Source organism: Polyodon spathula, chromosome 16 (genome assembly GCF_017654505.1).
Source record: "Polyodon spathula isolate WHYD16114869_AA chromosome 16, ASM1765450v1, whole genome shotgun sequence".
Taxonomy (NCBI): domain Eukaryota; kingdom Metazoa; phylum Chordata; class Actinopteri; order Acipenseriformes; family Polyodontidae; genus Polyodon; species Polyodon spathula.
In genome coordinates, this window is record NC_054549.1 from 16,423,189 (window position 1) to 16,436,252 (window position 13,064).

The 13,064-nt window shown below is 39.6% G+C and overlaps 1 protein-coding gene across 3 annotated transcripts; it reads right to left on the minus strand.

Moving 5' to 3' along the window:
* Nucleotides 1–991: 991 nt before the first annotated feature.
* On the minus strand, nt 992–12,482 carry LOC121329196 (Y-box-binding protein 1-like). 3 transcript variants are annotated; one of them, XM_041274662.1, is made up of 8 exons: nt 12,146–12,482; nt 10,229–10,292; nt 9,622–9,655; nt 9,185–9,274; nt 7,407–7,733; nt 3,914–4,011; nt 2,561–2,826; nt 992–1,345 (listed from the first exon to the last, which is right to left on the minus strand). In XM_041274662.1, exons 1-7 carry the CDS (start codon nt 12,291–12,293, stop codon nt 2,592–2,594), a joined length of 996 nt encoding a protein of 331 aa, XP_041130596.1. In that variant the 5' UTR covers nt 12,294–12,482; the 3' UTR covers nt 992–1,345; nt 2,561–2,591. The 3 variants fall into 3 exon arrangements, with proteins under 3 accessions (XP_041130596.1, XP_041130595.1, XP_041130594.1); XM_041274661.1 differs by having other exon boundaries at nt 3,926–4,011; nt 12,146–12,454; XM_041274660.1 differs by lacking the exon at nt 992–1,345 and having other exon boundaries at nt 2,559–2,826; nt 12,146–12,455.
* Between the last annotated feature and the right edge of the window lie 582 nt (nt 12,483–13,064).

The following is a 13,064-nucleotide window of genomic DNA, read 5'->3' on the forward strand; positions in this document are numbered from 1 at the left end:
CTAGTGCTTTATCCCTTTTGTTTCAGCATAGCTGAAAGGTACCAGAGACTTAACGAGGGCAAGGGAGCATAGGTAGGGATCGGTACAATGACCTGCTCACAGTATGTGGAAACACTTCTTGTTAACCCTTTGAGGTTAAATGTCAGACCAGGTCTGACATTACGATTTTCCCTTTCCAGTCCAATGACCCTGTCCGACATCATCGAAAAGACGTAAAGCACAGGTCTCTAGTCGTTTTTCTCCGGAAAAAGTTCAAGAAAACCATTCAAATGGCTGAGAGACCAACGGGAGCCGAATGAAATCGAAAAAAAGGGTCCGTATGAGCAATAGCCCTAGCAGCTGCGCCACACACAGACAAGCAGACAAACAAAGGAGGTATCTGCTTCCGCATCCATCGCTCAAAGAATATTAGACATTTGGAGAGCTTTTTGACATGTTACAGTAATAAAATAATGACTTGGATCGCATTATTGAGGAGTTTGGTGATAAAACGAGTGATCAGGAGAGGATTTATCAGTATGCACGTCTATAAAGAGGTATGTGAAAAATACAGGGAACAAGGGGTGGGGCTTAGCTAGAAATGCAGTACTGATGTCGCTTAGCACTGCAATGCCCTTTAAACCAGTTTAACTTGGGGGGTGGGAGGAGAAAAAAAAATTAAAACGGCGTGTGTAAAATAAACAGCGCATTCTGAAAATAAATTGTACCTGACAGGTGCTGAATAAATGGACCGCAAAGGGTTAATGTTAAGAATCTAACCATCTTAACTGGAACCAAATCGCCACCTATATGGGATGTGTTACCTCACCAAGTTTTACAATTTGAATGGCTACTGGCCAAAACAAAAGTCCAATTACAGTGCACCAGGAAACCCATTACAAGGAAGGTGGAGATTTTTTGAGCGCAAAGCATTTTTAAAAACAGCTGGGACTTTCAACCAGATCCCAAAACAACCATTAAGCCAAGAAATAAACCACAGGAGGAGATTAGAAACTTTGTTTGACTTTTATTTGCGCTTGCCTTTGTTTTCAAATTCAGGTTGTACAAATAAATTCAGATTTAATTCTTTAATTTAAAAATGTCAAATTGACCAGATATCAAATTACTTTAAAAACTACTGGTGTAAAAACTTAAGACCGATTTACAAAAAACTTGAACTGTTTCCAAAAGAAGTTGTGTTTTAAGTTGTCAGATAAAAGTAATGAAAAAATTGGGCTGCATAGATTCTGCAGCCAATCACTGGTATCTGGTCAACTGCATGTAGCAAAGCTTTCAAGATCGTCAAGTCAAATCTGTTTCTTATTGCTCTGTTCATTTCCTTTGATGTTTCTTCATGTTGACTAAACTACAAAAAAAAAAAAAAAAAGAAATTAGTAAGTAGTAATTAGCATAACACTTTCAAAGTTCAACAGCTATAAAATTATGCATCATGGTCTATCTTAGAATGGTAAAAGCAAAAACAATCCTTTATTAGAAAAGCATTACTTATACACTTGCTTTTACTCAAAATATTCTAGTTTGATAATTCTCAATATCCTTAGCTTCTCATTTCAGAAATGTGTTCAATTTTAAAACCATGCAAGAGATTGGAAATTGATAGAATTGTTTGTAAACATGGAAATGCACAAAATATTTCAGTGGATTATGAACAGCATGTCCAGTACATGTTCCTACCCATGAAGTAAATAAATCTGAAATACAAAATTGGCTCATTACAGCTTTCTGAAATATGGCCACTGAAGTTATTGCTACAAGTTAAATATATACAACATTGTGCTTACATAACTAGGCTTAAATATCTTGATAATTTACAAGCCAAATTTCAATATTTGCACTATATAAATGTGATACTGAAATGTATGGCAATGGTGTAAATTTTTGGCCCAAGTACAGCAAAAAACACTAGTCTGTAGCCATGAACTTGCAGTAAAGTGTTGCACTAACCAAACTGGGGCTAATTACTAAAAAAAGTCTTTGCAGTTACTCCATGTAGTTCAATGGCAGTGCAAAACAAAGCTTTAGCACTTGACCAAACATGTCAATGAACCAAACAATAGAAATTGCCTAGTGATGTTAACGTTTGTTTCAAACCCACTGCATTACCTCATTTTATTATTTTTATGCAAGATTAGTCCCTCAATGAAAACTGCACATTTAAGCAGGGTTTGCAATGAAACTTTGTAAAATAGTAGCTGGACACAAACCCAATATTGGGTATTCTATGGAATTGGGTTTCCTCTCTGACACTGGCACACAATGGCATGAGCCCTCTGCAGCAAAGCAAGCAGCTTTTGCAGATAACGCTTTGGATGTGGCCAGGTACCAAACCTTAACAGCCTCACTAAGCTACTAAAGCAGATTCCAAATCACTGGCAATAGAGACAAGATCAACCTTTCTACACACAAAAGTGGTTCATTATGTGGCTCCATCAAATTAACGAATTCAGTGGTGACTAGGTAACATATGCAAGACAGTTTTCATTCGATACACCAATTAGCTGCCGTGTTTCATGTATTAAACGTTAATGGATGGAAGCCCTTCAGTCCCGCCGCTACGTACCCGGACGATGGTGGAGGTGGTATGCCGGTATTTACTCAGCGCCTCCCTGCTCGGCCGGGGGAGCGGACGTTTTCTCAGCTGCTGGTTCGGCTGCTTTGTTCTCTTTGCCATCTTCAGGTTTATCGCTCTGAGGGCGTCTGCGGCGGTAGTTGTAGTTGCGGCGATACCTGCGCTGGCGTGGCTGCTGGTCCTGGGAGCCGTCACCTTGGTTCTCCTTGTCCTCCTCATTGGCATCATCCCGGGGTGGTCTGGGACGAGGGGGGCCCCTGCAGACAACCACAGAGGTCATTTTCACATTAAGGGGAAAATCCACACATTCTCTCAGGTAGCCTTTTTTTGTCTTATTAAATGGTGTCAATGGGGGGGGGGGGGCTGGTTTCGAAGGAAATGCAACAATGATATCTGACCACATGGCAACTGGACATCTATACTCAGAACTGACCACACCTACAAATCCTTGTCAAAAGTAAATGGGGTTCCCATTTCCTAACTATGCATTTTTAGTTGTATTCAATTCTCTGTAAAGCTACCTCATGACGGTAGTCAGCGGATCATTTGTTTTATGAAACCCGACATACAGCAAATCCCTGAACAGCCACAATGACAAAAGGAAGCAAGTTAGTCAATTGTTTGAGGGGAAATCTAAAATTGACCTCTAGTTGCTTTGAACTTGCAGACTTAAGTGTGCTAATGCACATACCCTTACGTACACAAGAGTCGAAGCAGAAAACATATCAAGACACAAGTATTAAATAACGATGCATCTGTATTTTTAAATTTGTATTTCTTAGGTGACTCAATTTAGTGCTCATAGTATTCAAGGGACAATGGCTACAACTAAACAAACCCTCTAAATTGTGTAGCAGTTTTATGATGTGGACTAACTTACTGGGGGCTAGGTTTACACCACTAACCCAATTTGAGATTAGAGTTGGATTTGAACAACATTAAAGGTCAGACCCTCCTTTGCAATCAGGCATAACTCCTCAGATACAAACAGTGAAGGATCAGACACCTATTACCACTGTCACTTAGGGTTAGTAAGCAGTCAAAAGAACTTCTCCATAAACAGGAAATACAGAAACCCAAGCAGGACATTATAAAATGTAAAAATATTTTTAAAAAAGCAGTTGCAATTCAGTGTAGTGCTGCAACAACGAGTCTATTTCACTTGTCGACCGTTCAGCTAACACTTTACAATCAGAATACAAAGGTGGCAAGGATAGAAACATCCTATTTGTTTACCAAGTGACTGAATACAGTAACTCAAGCAGCTTGGTCTTTTTGCACATCGACAACCCCTACCATTAACTCGTTGTTGCAGCTCTAACTCTGTGAACACAACATGCAAACCTTGGTCTGAACCTTGGTCGGTAGCCTCTGTAGTAATTCTGCCTCATTGGTTTAGCACCCTGGTCAACAGCACCTTGGTTCTCTTCTCCTTCACCTCCCTGCAATACAAAATGTTAATTTTAAAATGATAGAACTTAGAAAAACCCTTTGTGGTTTCCAGGAGATATGGCTCATTACTACCTACAGTACAACCAATCTGAAATTCATGGAAGAGTACGGTGCCATCGTATTAATAGCATGACACGTGGATTCTAAACTAGAGCCAGAAAAAAAAAGGGAGTACACTTAAATGATCAATTGTAGCACACCTTGTGCTACATAAATTACCTGATAAGCTGAATTATAAGAGGTGGATATCTGTATGCAGCTGACACCTCACATTAGCATCCTGCTACATAAAAGCATGCAAACACCAAAGGGTCAATTGCAACGTACCACTTCCTTAGTATCTTGGTACTAAATCCAGATTTGGTTCAACTCCTGTTTAAACCATTAAAATTGGTCTAAATTAAACCCTACAACAAAGTACCAAGCACCTAAACCAAATGAAATGGTTCAGTAAGACCCATCTAGTTTATTTTATACACGTTTTAAACCAGCTCTATTTAAAAAACAAATGCCACAAATGAATCATGAATTCCTGGCGAATTCATCAACACAGCAAGTAGGAGGTATCTTGTAATACTGAATATGCCTATATGAAACCCAAAATAATTTAATACAGCATTTAAATTACTATACTGTACGTGTCTACAAAGTTTACCAGCAATGTCTGGAAACTAGCAGTGAACTACAGCACCAAACAAATGTTCCTGGTGGAATGCTAACTTTTGACAAACTGTATCCAATTTGGAATTGGTTGTTAGTGTATGTTCTGAAAGAGTTCCTGGGATTTCTATACGGGCTTCAATAATCTAACAATGGACACCCCATAGACTAGATAGGAAACAGAATTATACGGTACCTATGATGAAATCCTGTTTAACTTTCATTCTTAGTATTTCATTTATTGCATTGCATTTCTAGGGCTGCTACTTTACTATTTATTAGATTTTTCAGTCCTTATTTTTAGCTATTGGAGTTTTGGTGGTCAATGCAAACTGAGCAACCATTGTCAAGTTTTTTTGCAGTGTTTGGCTATACACCAATTAATTTTTTTTGTAATTGTTAAAACCAAAAATCAGCAAACTTAATTACACTAGTCCAACACCATTTAGCTATACCTGTCCCTACAGAATTTTGCATACCGTTTTAAATAAACAAATAAGAATTTGGGTAGAAACTTTATAACCCCTTTTCACGAAAATCACATTTTGCACCAATATAAAAAATCTAAAATTAAAATTAAGGTGCAGCAAGCACAGTACCTATTGTTCACAAAAGCACTTAGTTATTTACATGAACAATTTGTTAAACTTAATTTTTTCAATAATATAAAAACAGCAAATGGATCTGTTTTATACATGAAGTTGTAATATATTTGTCAGGGGCGGCTGGTTAGCAGTGTTCGCTTGCTCACTGAACCCCCAGTCTCTTATTAATGAATTGTGCTTCCTTTCTGAGTGATGTGCGTTTCATTTCCCCCTCTCATGTGACAGTGGCACATCAACAATGCTGTTCATCCCATCCGAATAATGGCTGTGCTTTCTCAGAAATGCAAGCACCAATATCCGGCGTGCACATGCGCAGTAGCAGCCAGCCAGGACTGGCTATGATTGGCTTAATGTCTTGATGTAGTGCAGCCGGTTAGAGAGCACGGTGATCAGCGTGCACGTGCAAGGACAAAGGCTATAAATATGAGCAGCATGACTTTGTCTCTTCTCAGGTCTTGCATGGTGTGTTACTTTGCAGAAAGACAGAAAATGTTTCAGCTGTTTAAAGTTTAAAACAATTTGCTATTTTTATTTTAATTTAAAAAAAAAAAGTTAGAAAAGTCTAATTCTCTTTCTCTAACTTTAAAATTAATGTTTACGAATACTCATTTGTTCAAAGTTGTTCTTTTCAGTTCTAATACGCTTTTACTTTGCAGCCGTCTGTCCCTTTTTCTCCCGAGGCTGCTATTCTTCAACAGTGCTTTAAGAACATAAGAACATAAGAAAGTTTACAAACGAGAGGAGGCCATTCGGCCCATCTTGCTGTTTGGTTGTTAGTAGCTTATTGATCCCAAAATCTCATCAAGCAGCTTCTTGAAGGATCCCAGGGTGTCAGCTTCAACAACATTACTGGGGAGTTGATTCCAGACCCTCACAATTCTCTGTGTAAAAAAGTGTCTCCTATTTTCTGTTCTGAATGCCCCTTTTTCTAAACTCCATTTGTGACCCCTGGTCCTTGTTTCTTTTTTCAGGCTGAAAAAGTCCCTTGCGTCCACACTGTCAATACCTTTTAGAATTTTGAATGCTTGAATTAGGTCGCCACGTAGTCTTCTTTGTTCAAGACTGAACAGATTCAATTCTTTTAGCCTGTCTGCATATGACATGCCTTTTAAGCCCGGAATAATTCTGGTCGCTCTTCTTTGCACTCTTTCTAGAGCAGCAATATCTTTTTTATAGCGAGGTGACCAGAACTGCACACCTAACTTAAGCTCAGTAATATCTTGCTGCGTTCTGCAATTTTGTTTTTATTATTTGGTAATTTACCAACCACTACTGCCTATTTGGGGTAATCTGTTATTAAACATACCATACAGTATATTTGTACAATTTTATACTTCTCATTTTGTTGATAACCGTGTCAGGCTTTTTTCTAGATGTTTAAATTACACTTTTTTTTTTTTTTTTTTTTTACTGTTTGTAGCTGATCAGTCTTATTAGGTCTATATAACAATGATCTGCTGGTTCCTGGAAAAAATAAATAAATCTACTTCACTGTTAATGTTTTTTAATTTTCTTCCCCTTAATTGTGACTTCAATTTAATGTCTTATTTTTTCCTGTTCTTGGTATTTGAATTTGGGATTGATTTAGATTTTGGGACAACTTAATTTAAAACAAATTCATTTAAAATTTGAGTACATTCAGTGCGTTTAATATATTTCTTATTTCAACATCTCACTTTATATTATTTTTTTTAAATGTATGACAACCGAACAATTAAATGCTTTAGCCATGTTATCGCTTGGGGGGGGGGGGGGGGGGGGGGCACCCTGGACACCACCCCCTCACCTGCATCTGAGGTGTGAATAACCAAAGATTTTTTGTGAGAAGCCACCACTGATATTTGTAGATCTAATACTGCCCCTTCAGATGGTAGAAAGTCCAGTTAAAACTGCTGCTACATGGTTTAAGAGAGACCACAAAATGGGCTTAAATTAAGACACCGCTGGAACCTTTAAGTTGAAAAGGCCTTTTGACACCTAGAACTAAATTAGTACATTGCAACCGAGCTCACAGACCGGCCTTTAAGACTCGTTTTGAAGTTTAAACCTCAATTGAAATCGATATAAGTGGCACACTGTAACTGATTCAAAGAGTTTGAAACACGTATATCCAGGCTTACCTCTGTGCTTTCCCCACGGGGTGAGGTGTTGGTGTACGGTGGACGGCGTCCATAGCGCCTCTGGACATAGTAGGGTGGATAGCGTCTCTTGGGGAAGGGAGGGCGGCGCTGCTGGGGCTGGATCTCCCCCTCTGGCACACTCTCCTGGCCCTGGCCCTCTCGCTTCTCACTTCCCTCGCCCTCACCGTCACTCTGGTAGTTCTGTGGGTAATCGGGCGGGGGGCCCCTGCGACGAGGGTAGCGCCTGTAACGATTGCGGTCTGCTGCGTATTTGCTTCCCTGAACTGGAACTCCCCCTGGACCAGTAACGTTGGCTGCTTCTGCACCCTGATGAAGGAAAAAAAAGACATTATCTGGTTAACTACTAACCCAGATACAGCGTTTGAATTATTGTATTACATGATCTTGTAGCTAAGGGTTCAAGAGAGTAATCAATTATCTATCATTTTTGTTGATAATGATTTGTTCAACATGAGTTAGTACATAAGCAGGAGAGAGACAAGGTTTTATAAAATGTCTCTGGGAATATTACATAATACAGAAAGCAGAGAGTACTTGTACAAGGGGAATCTAACCGGTGCAACGTGCTCAGTGGGGTGCTACAGGGCTCTGTCCTTCGACCACTCGTGTTTCTAATCTACACCAACTACCTATATCCGGAAATTAGCAACAAACTGGTCAAATTTGCAGATGACAGAGCTTGGGTGAGTGGCAGGTGCATTTACAGTCACATAGGAAAGCAGAAGTTTTAGACTGCATAAAGAACAGGGCAGAAATGTGGCAAATTAAAATCAGTATCAACAAATGTAAAATGTTACATGCCGGTGACAAAAACGTACAATCCAGATACCAAACAGAGGGGATAGAACTAGAACAGGAAGAACAGGAGAAAGACTGTGGTATAACAGATTCACCTCTGTCAGCAAATCACACAGTGCAGGGATGAAAAAAAGCAAACAGAATTCTTTGCTATACTGCCATAAGTGTAGAGGAGATTATGATGAGGCTATACAATGTACTGGAGAGATTACACTTGGACTACTGTGTCCAATTTGGGGCACCACAGCACCAAGTGGACACTGTGGCCCTGGAGAGTCCAAAGAGCAACCAGTCCTGGGATTAGTCTTAGAAGGACTGTGTAACAATGAAAGGCAGCAATAACTGAATTCATTTAGCTTGGTACAAAGAATCAGGGAGGAAAGTTAAGTTTTAAAACCATTTTTCAGGACAGTAGTGTGCCTAATCGCCCAATTTACTAAAGCTTTAAAAAAACCAAAGTGGTCCAAATGAGAACTAGAAAAGTGGTCTGGACCTTCACTTATAAAACAAACTTTTACTTGTAGATTCTTCAAGCACATTAAATCTATCCCATAATGTTATTTTATTATAATCCCTGGGAAGTAAAAATAGAGTGTGACACATATCACTGCATGACAGTACACAAAATCCATTTCATTACTCTATACAAGTCTAAAAGGTCTCCACACACCAGATGCAATGCAATTTTTTTGTTTGGTTTTGCAGCCACATGACCACACACCTGAAGCGACGCAACAGGTTTGAAAACTGCCAGCTTGCCGCACCACATCTGGTGGGTAGCAGCCTTTACTGCTTGTGGTTTAAAAAAAATTTATATATATATTATATATATATATATATATATATATATATATATATATATATATATATATATATATATATATATATATATATATATATATATATATAATATATATATATATATATATTTTTTTTTTTTTTGAAAAAGCACAAGTTACCTTCTCTCCTTCTACAACATCAAACTCTACCGTCTCCCCGTCTCCAACACTGCGCAGATATTTCCTTGGGTTGTTTTTCTTAATGGCAGTCTGGAAAACAAGCAATTGAAATGTGAACAGAGCATCCCTCCCAAATCACCCACCATCAGCATGCAACATGAACAATCAACTGTTATACGGCCATAGACAAAACTACATGAGATTGCATTCAAAACATCCAGCTCATACCTTGCTACGTTGTGGGTATATCCAACATTGAGAAGTGTAAGAAATCTGAATGTTTAAAATTAAATTGGCAATTTTCTGGTAAAATTAACCCCAACTACTAATTCCCTAAACTAGACCCCACCCCCAATCCCACATTCCATTTTATGTGCAGTAAACGATACACAAGCGGACCGCACTTGTGTAGGTAAGATATTTGCATCTATACTAACCTGGTGTACAAAGACATCATCTTTTGTGTCATCCCTAAAAAAACAAATATTAAACCGTTAGTGTATATACTTTTGAGGGGAACGGTACTAATTACACAAGTTAAATAATTGTGTGGAGAATATTTAGTTTTTGTTTTGGGGGGTGGGAGGTCTACATCTATTCAAAATATACAAATATTTCAAACAAGGCCATTAACTGCCTCAAGGGACCACAGATTACATGATCTGATCACAGCAAGACCATTGGGTTAATTGTGCAATACAACCAAAAGTTCCAAAGTGAAGTACAAAATCAGAAGCAGAGAAAATGGAGACAAGTGATATTTGCACTCCTTCAAGAAATGGACTATTGGATTATAAAGACCCATAGTAGCAGTTTTAAAAACCACAGAATTAGTGCAAGCCTAAAATGGATAGCCAATATTCTTAATGGGGTCAAACAATGTTATTGGCTTTAATAGTATTAACTCAAAAGCAAGAGAAGATGTGGAGTGAATTTAGTACATTTGCTAGTATGTAATTCAGTACACTTAACAGAACTTAATTTATCCTATGCACATGGTGTAATGTCAAACAATTTAGGGTGCAAGTACTGAGTCTAACAAACCTGTTGATGAAACCGTAGCCATTTCTTACGTTAAACCACTTCACTGTTCCCAGGACTTTTGTTGCTGTAAAAGAAAATAAATCAAACCAATGACAAAATGCATATAGACGGTAGTCTTGGAATTCTCCATCAACGGTAGACATGGGAATATTACCCAGATCGTGCATGCCATGCAAAAACTACAAGGGAAAAAAAGTCATTTAGATACAACAACTACTGTAATACATCCAGCCAACAACTTTGAAACAGAAGCTCCAATAGGCAAGCAACATGGCCGCTTGAAATATCTGGATACTATAATTAACCGGGAAATGGGGTGCTTTTAATAGACAATGATGTAAAGCTTAGCTGTCAGCGCGATAGAGCAAGTGGAACTACCCCACGGGCCTATATTGAAAACACATGCCTCACCACTGCCTCAAAGTATTTTATATTGGCTCTCAAGCTAAACGAGATTATACGGAATTTAACTCGGATATGTATTTCAATGACACGACTACCGCACTTATAATACGGCACATTACTGAAAAAACATTAACGTCGTGTCAAACCAATTGTACATTCTTCCCGGAACAAACCTGACCTTTACCAGTTTATGGATGAAGGAAGTGCCGAGTTTACACGTGGTTGAAAATATAAACTCCGTAGTTTTTTTTTTTGTTATTATACACAATTACTCAAACATTTTAGGATAAATAAACTACTAACACTACAATAAAACTACCAGAACGCAGCTGTTTTATATAAAAACACACAAGCTGAATGCCAAGAAATGCGGCATTTCATTCGGAACACGCATTTAAATAACTCGTTTCTGTGAACTACCATGAGGCTGGAACCAAGCCAATGCATCTAGCGCAGACCCGGCCCAGAATCCGCGCCAAATGTACAAACACACACAAAACAAGACCGAGGTGAAAGGCTTTTAAATAGTCGCCAGATATCACAGGCATTCTGTTTATCGGATTTCCAAACGATTTTATGGAGGGGGCGACTCCGTAAAACTAGTTTTTCTAGACAAAAGGGACGCTATCTTAACCAAACACTACGGCGGACATTTTGGAAATAGAACCACCAAGTTCCTGCTAAAGTCACTCTACTAAAACCGGGACGATTGGTACCGGTGAGATGATTTACATTAACAGTACTCTTGAAACTTAGACATCCTTTGTTAACAAAAGGAGCATCTGTGTAACTAATGGGCATTTAGGCAACAGGCGATACGTTTTATCAATTTATTACTACTGTACAATACTGAACAAAGGGGTCTTCAGGTCGGTACAGTGCACTGCAGAGTCTGTCTCGGTGGATTCAGTGCATACCATTACAAGAGTCTAGGTTAAAATACCACCCCCACAAGGTTAAGATGAAGATCTAGTTCAAGTCCAAGTTCACTGAACACCCCGCCTGCATAAACCAGGCAAACAAGACCACTCAGCCCCGACACCCATCACTAAACGCCCTGCGCTCCCTTCATCGGCCCAGTTACAACCGAACTGAACCCACTCACTTCCTTATCCAGTCGCTAACATTACTATACACACGAGTAGCCCCCTCGTGGCCCACCAGAACCTCCCCCCTTTTTCCGGTCCAATCAAGCCCACCCATCCCGGCGGCGCTTCGGAACCCATGCTCACCGATGTCGGGTAAAATGTCACAGATGTGCAACCAAACTTCCAAGATAATCGGGCCGAACTAGAACACTGTTTACTCAAATACAAAACGCAGCTCGTGGTATACCGTTTGCCCAACCGACTTTTTACACAAAGAAAATCAAACGTTAACAAACTGGGCATCAATGAAAAAAAAAAAAACACATTCCTATGCCAACATGGGAGATGGGGGGGGGGGGGTTATTATGGGAATTCACAGAATAGCTTTCTGTCGGATCAAGAAAGCCTTATCCCAGCTACTTACCGATGACCTTCTTATCCCCCGCGGGAGCTGCCGCTGCCGCTGCCGGGCCGGATGGGCTCTCCGCTTCGGCGGCCTGCTGTGGCGGCGGCGGCGCCTGCTGCTGCTGCTGCTGCTGCTGCTGCTGCTGCGTCTCGGCCTCGCTGCTCATGATGGTTTCTGGATGGTAACCTAAACTTATGCCGGCGGCGGCTGTTAGCGTGTTTTCCCGGTGCTGGATGGTAACCTGGGCCGGCGGTGGTGGGGCTGCTGCCTTCGGGCTCTCGACGTTCCTTTCTCCGCTCCCTCTGCCGATCGAACTGGACGGAGTGTGAGCGGAAACCAGACAACATTGTTTGCAATTTCCCCACCTATTCTACATTGTAATTGGTCATTACGTGTGTCTATCGTCATAAACCCCGCCCCAGTATTCAGCTAATGGTTGAAGTATAGTTCATCGCGAATACAGAACTTAATCACGAATATGATTGGAGCGCCATCCTGGCAGTAAGGTTAAGTCCCACAAACACCGCGCACCAGCAGCGGTGATTGGCTAAGTAGGTATCGTAATGAGATCCATTTATTCCGTCTGGGGTTCGTTTACTAAACTGTCACTTACAGGCAAACTTCGACAGATTAGACAAACGTCTCTCTATTTTATAGGAAATTGTTACAATAAAAGCGATTGTAATGAAATTGGTAAATAACTGGAAATAAAAGTTTGAACGTTACGATGAAGTCTCTTAATACAGACTGTTAAACATTATTTCTTGGAGTTTTTCTGCCTACTTATTTTGATCATCAGGGATCATATACTATGTACTATATATATTTTTGTGACTAAAAAGACAGATTTTTACGCCCAGCGAAACTGATAAATTAAAAAAAAAAAAAATGCAAATTCAAGTGATAAAAACGCAAATCCGATGTAATTACTTTAAAC

Coding starts and splice junctions, on each gene's coding strand:
- LOC121329196 (XM_041274662.1), bottom strand. CDS start 12,293: ATGAGCAGCGAGGCCGAGACGCAGCAGCAGCAGCAGCAGCAGCAGCAG. Junction 4,012..7,406: donor CCCGTGGGGAAAGCACAGAG/GTAAGCCTGGAT, acceptor TTTGTATTGCAG/GGAGGTGAAGGAGAAGAGAA. Junction 2,827..3,913: donor CGACCAAGGTTCAGACCAAG/GTTTGCATGTTG, acceptor GGTTGTCTGCAG/GGGCCCCCCTCGTCCCAGAC.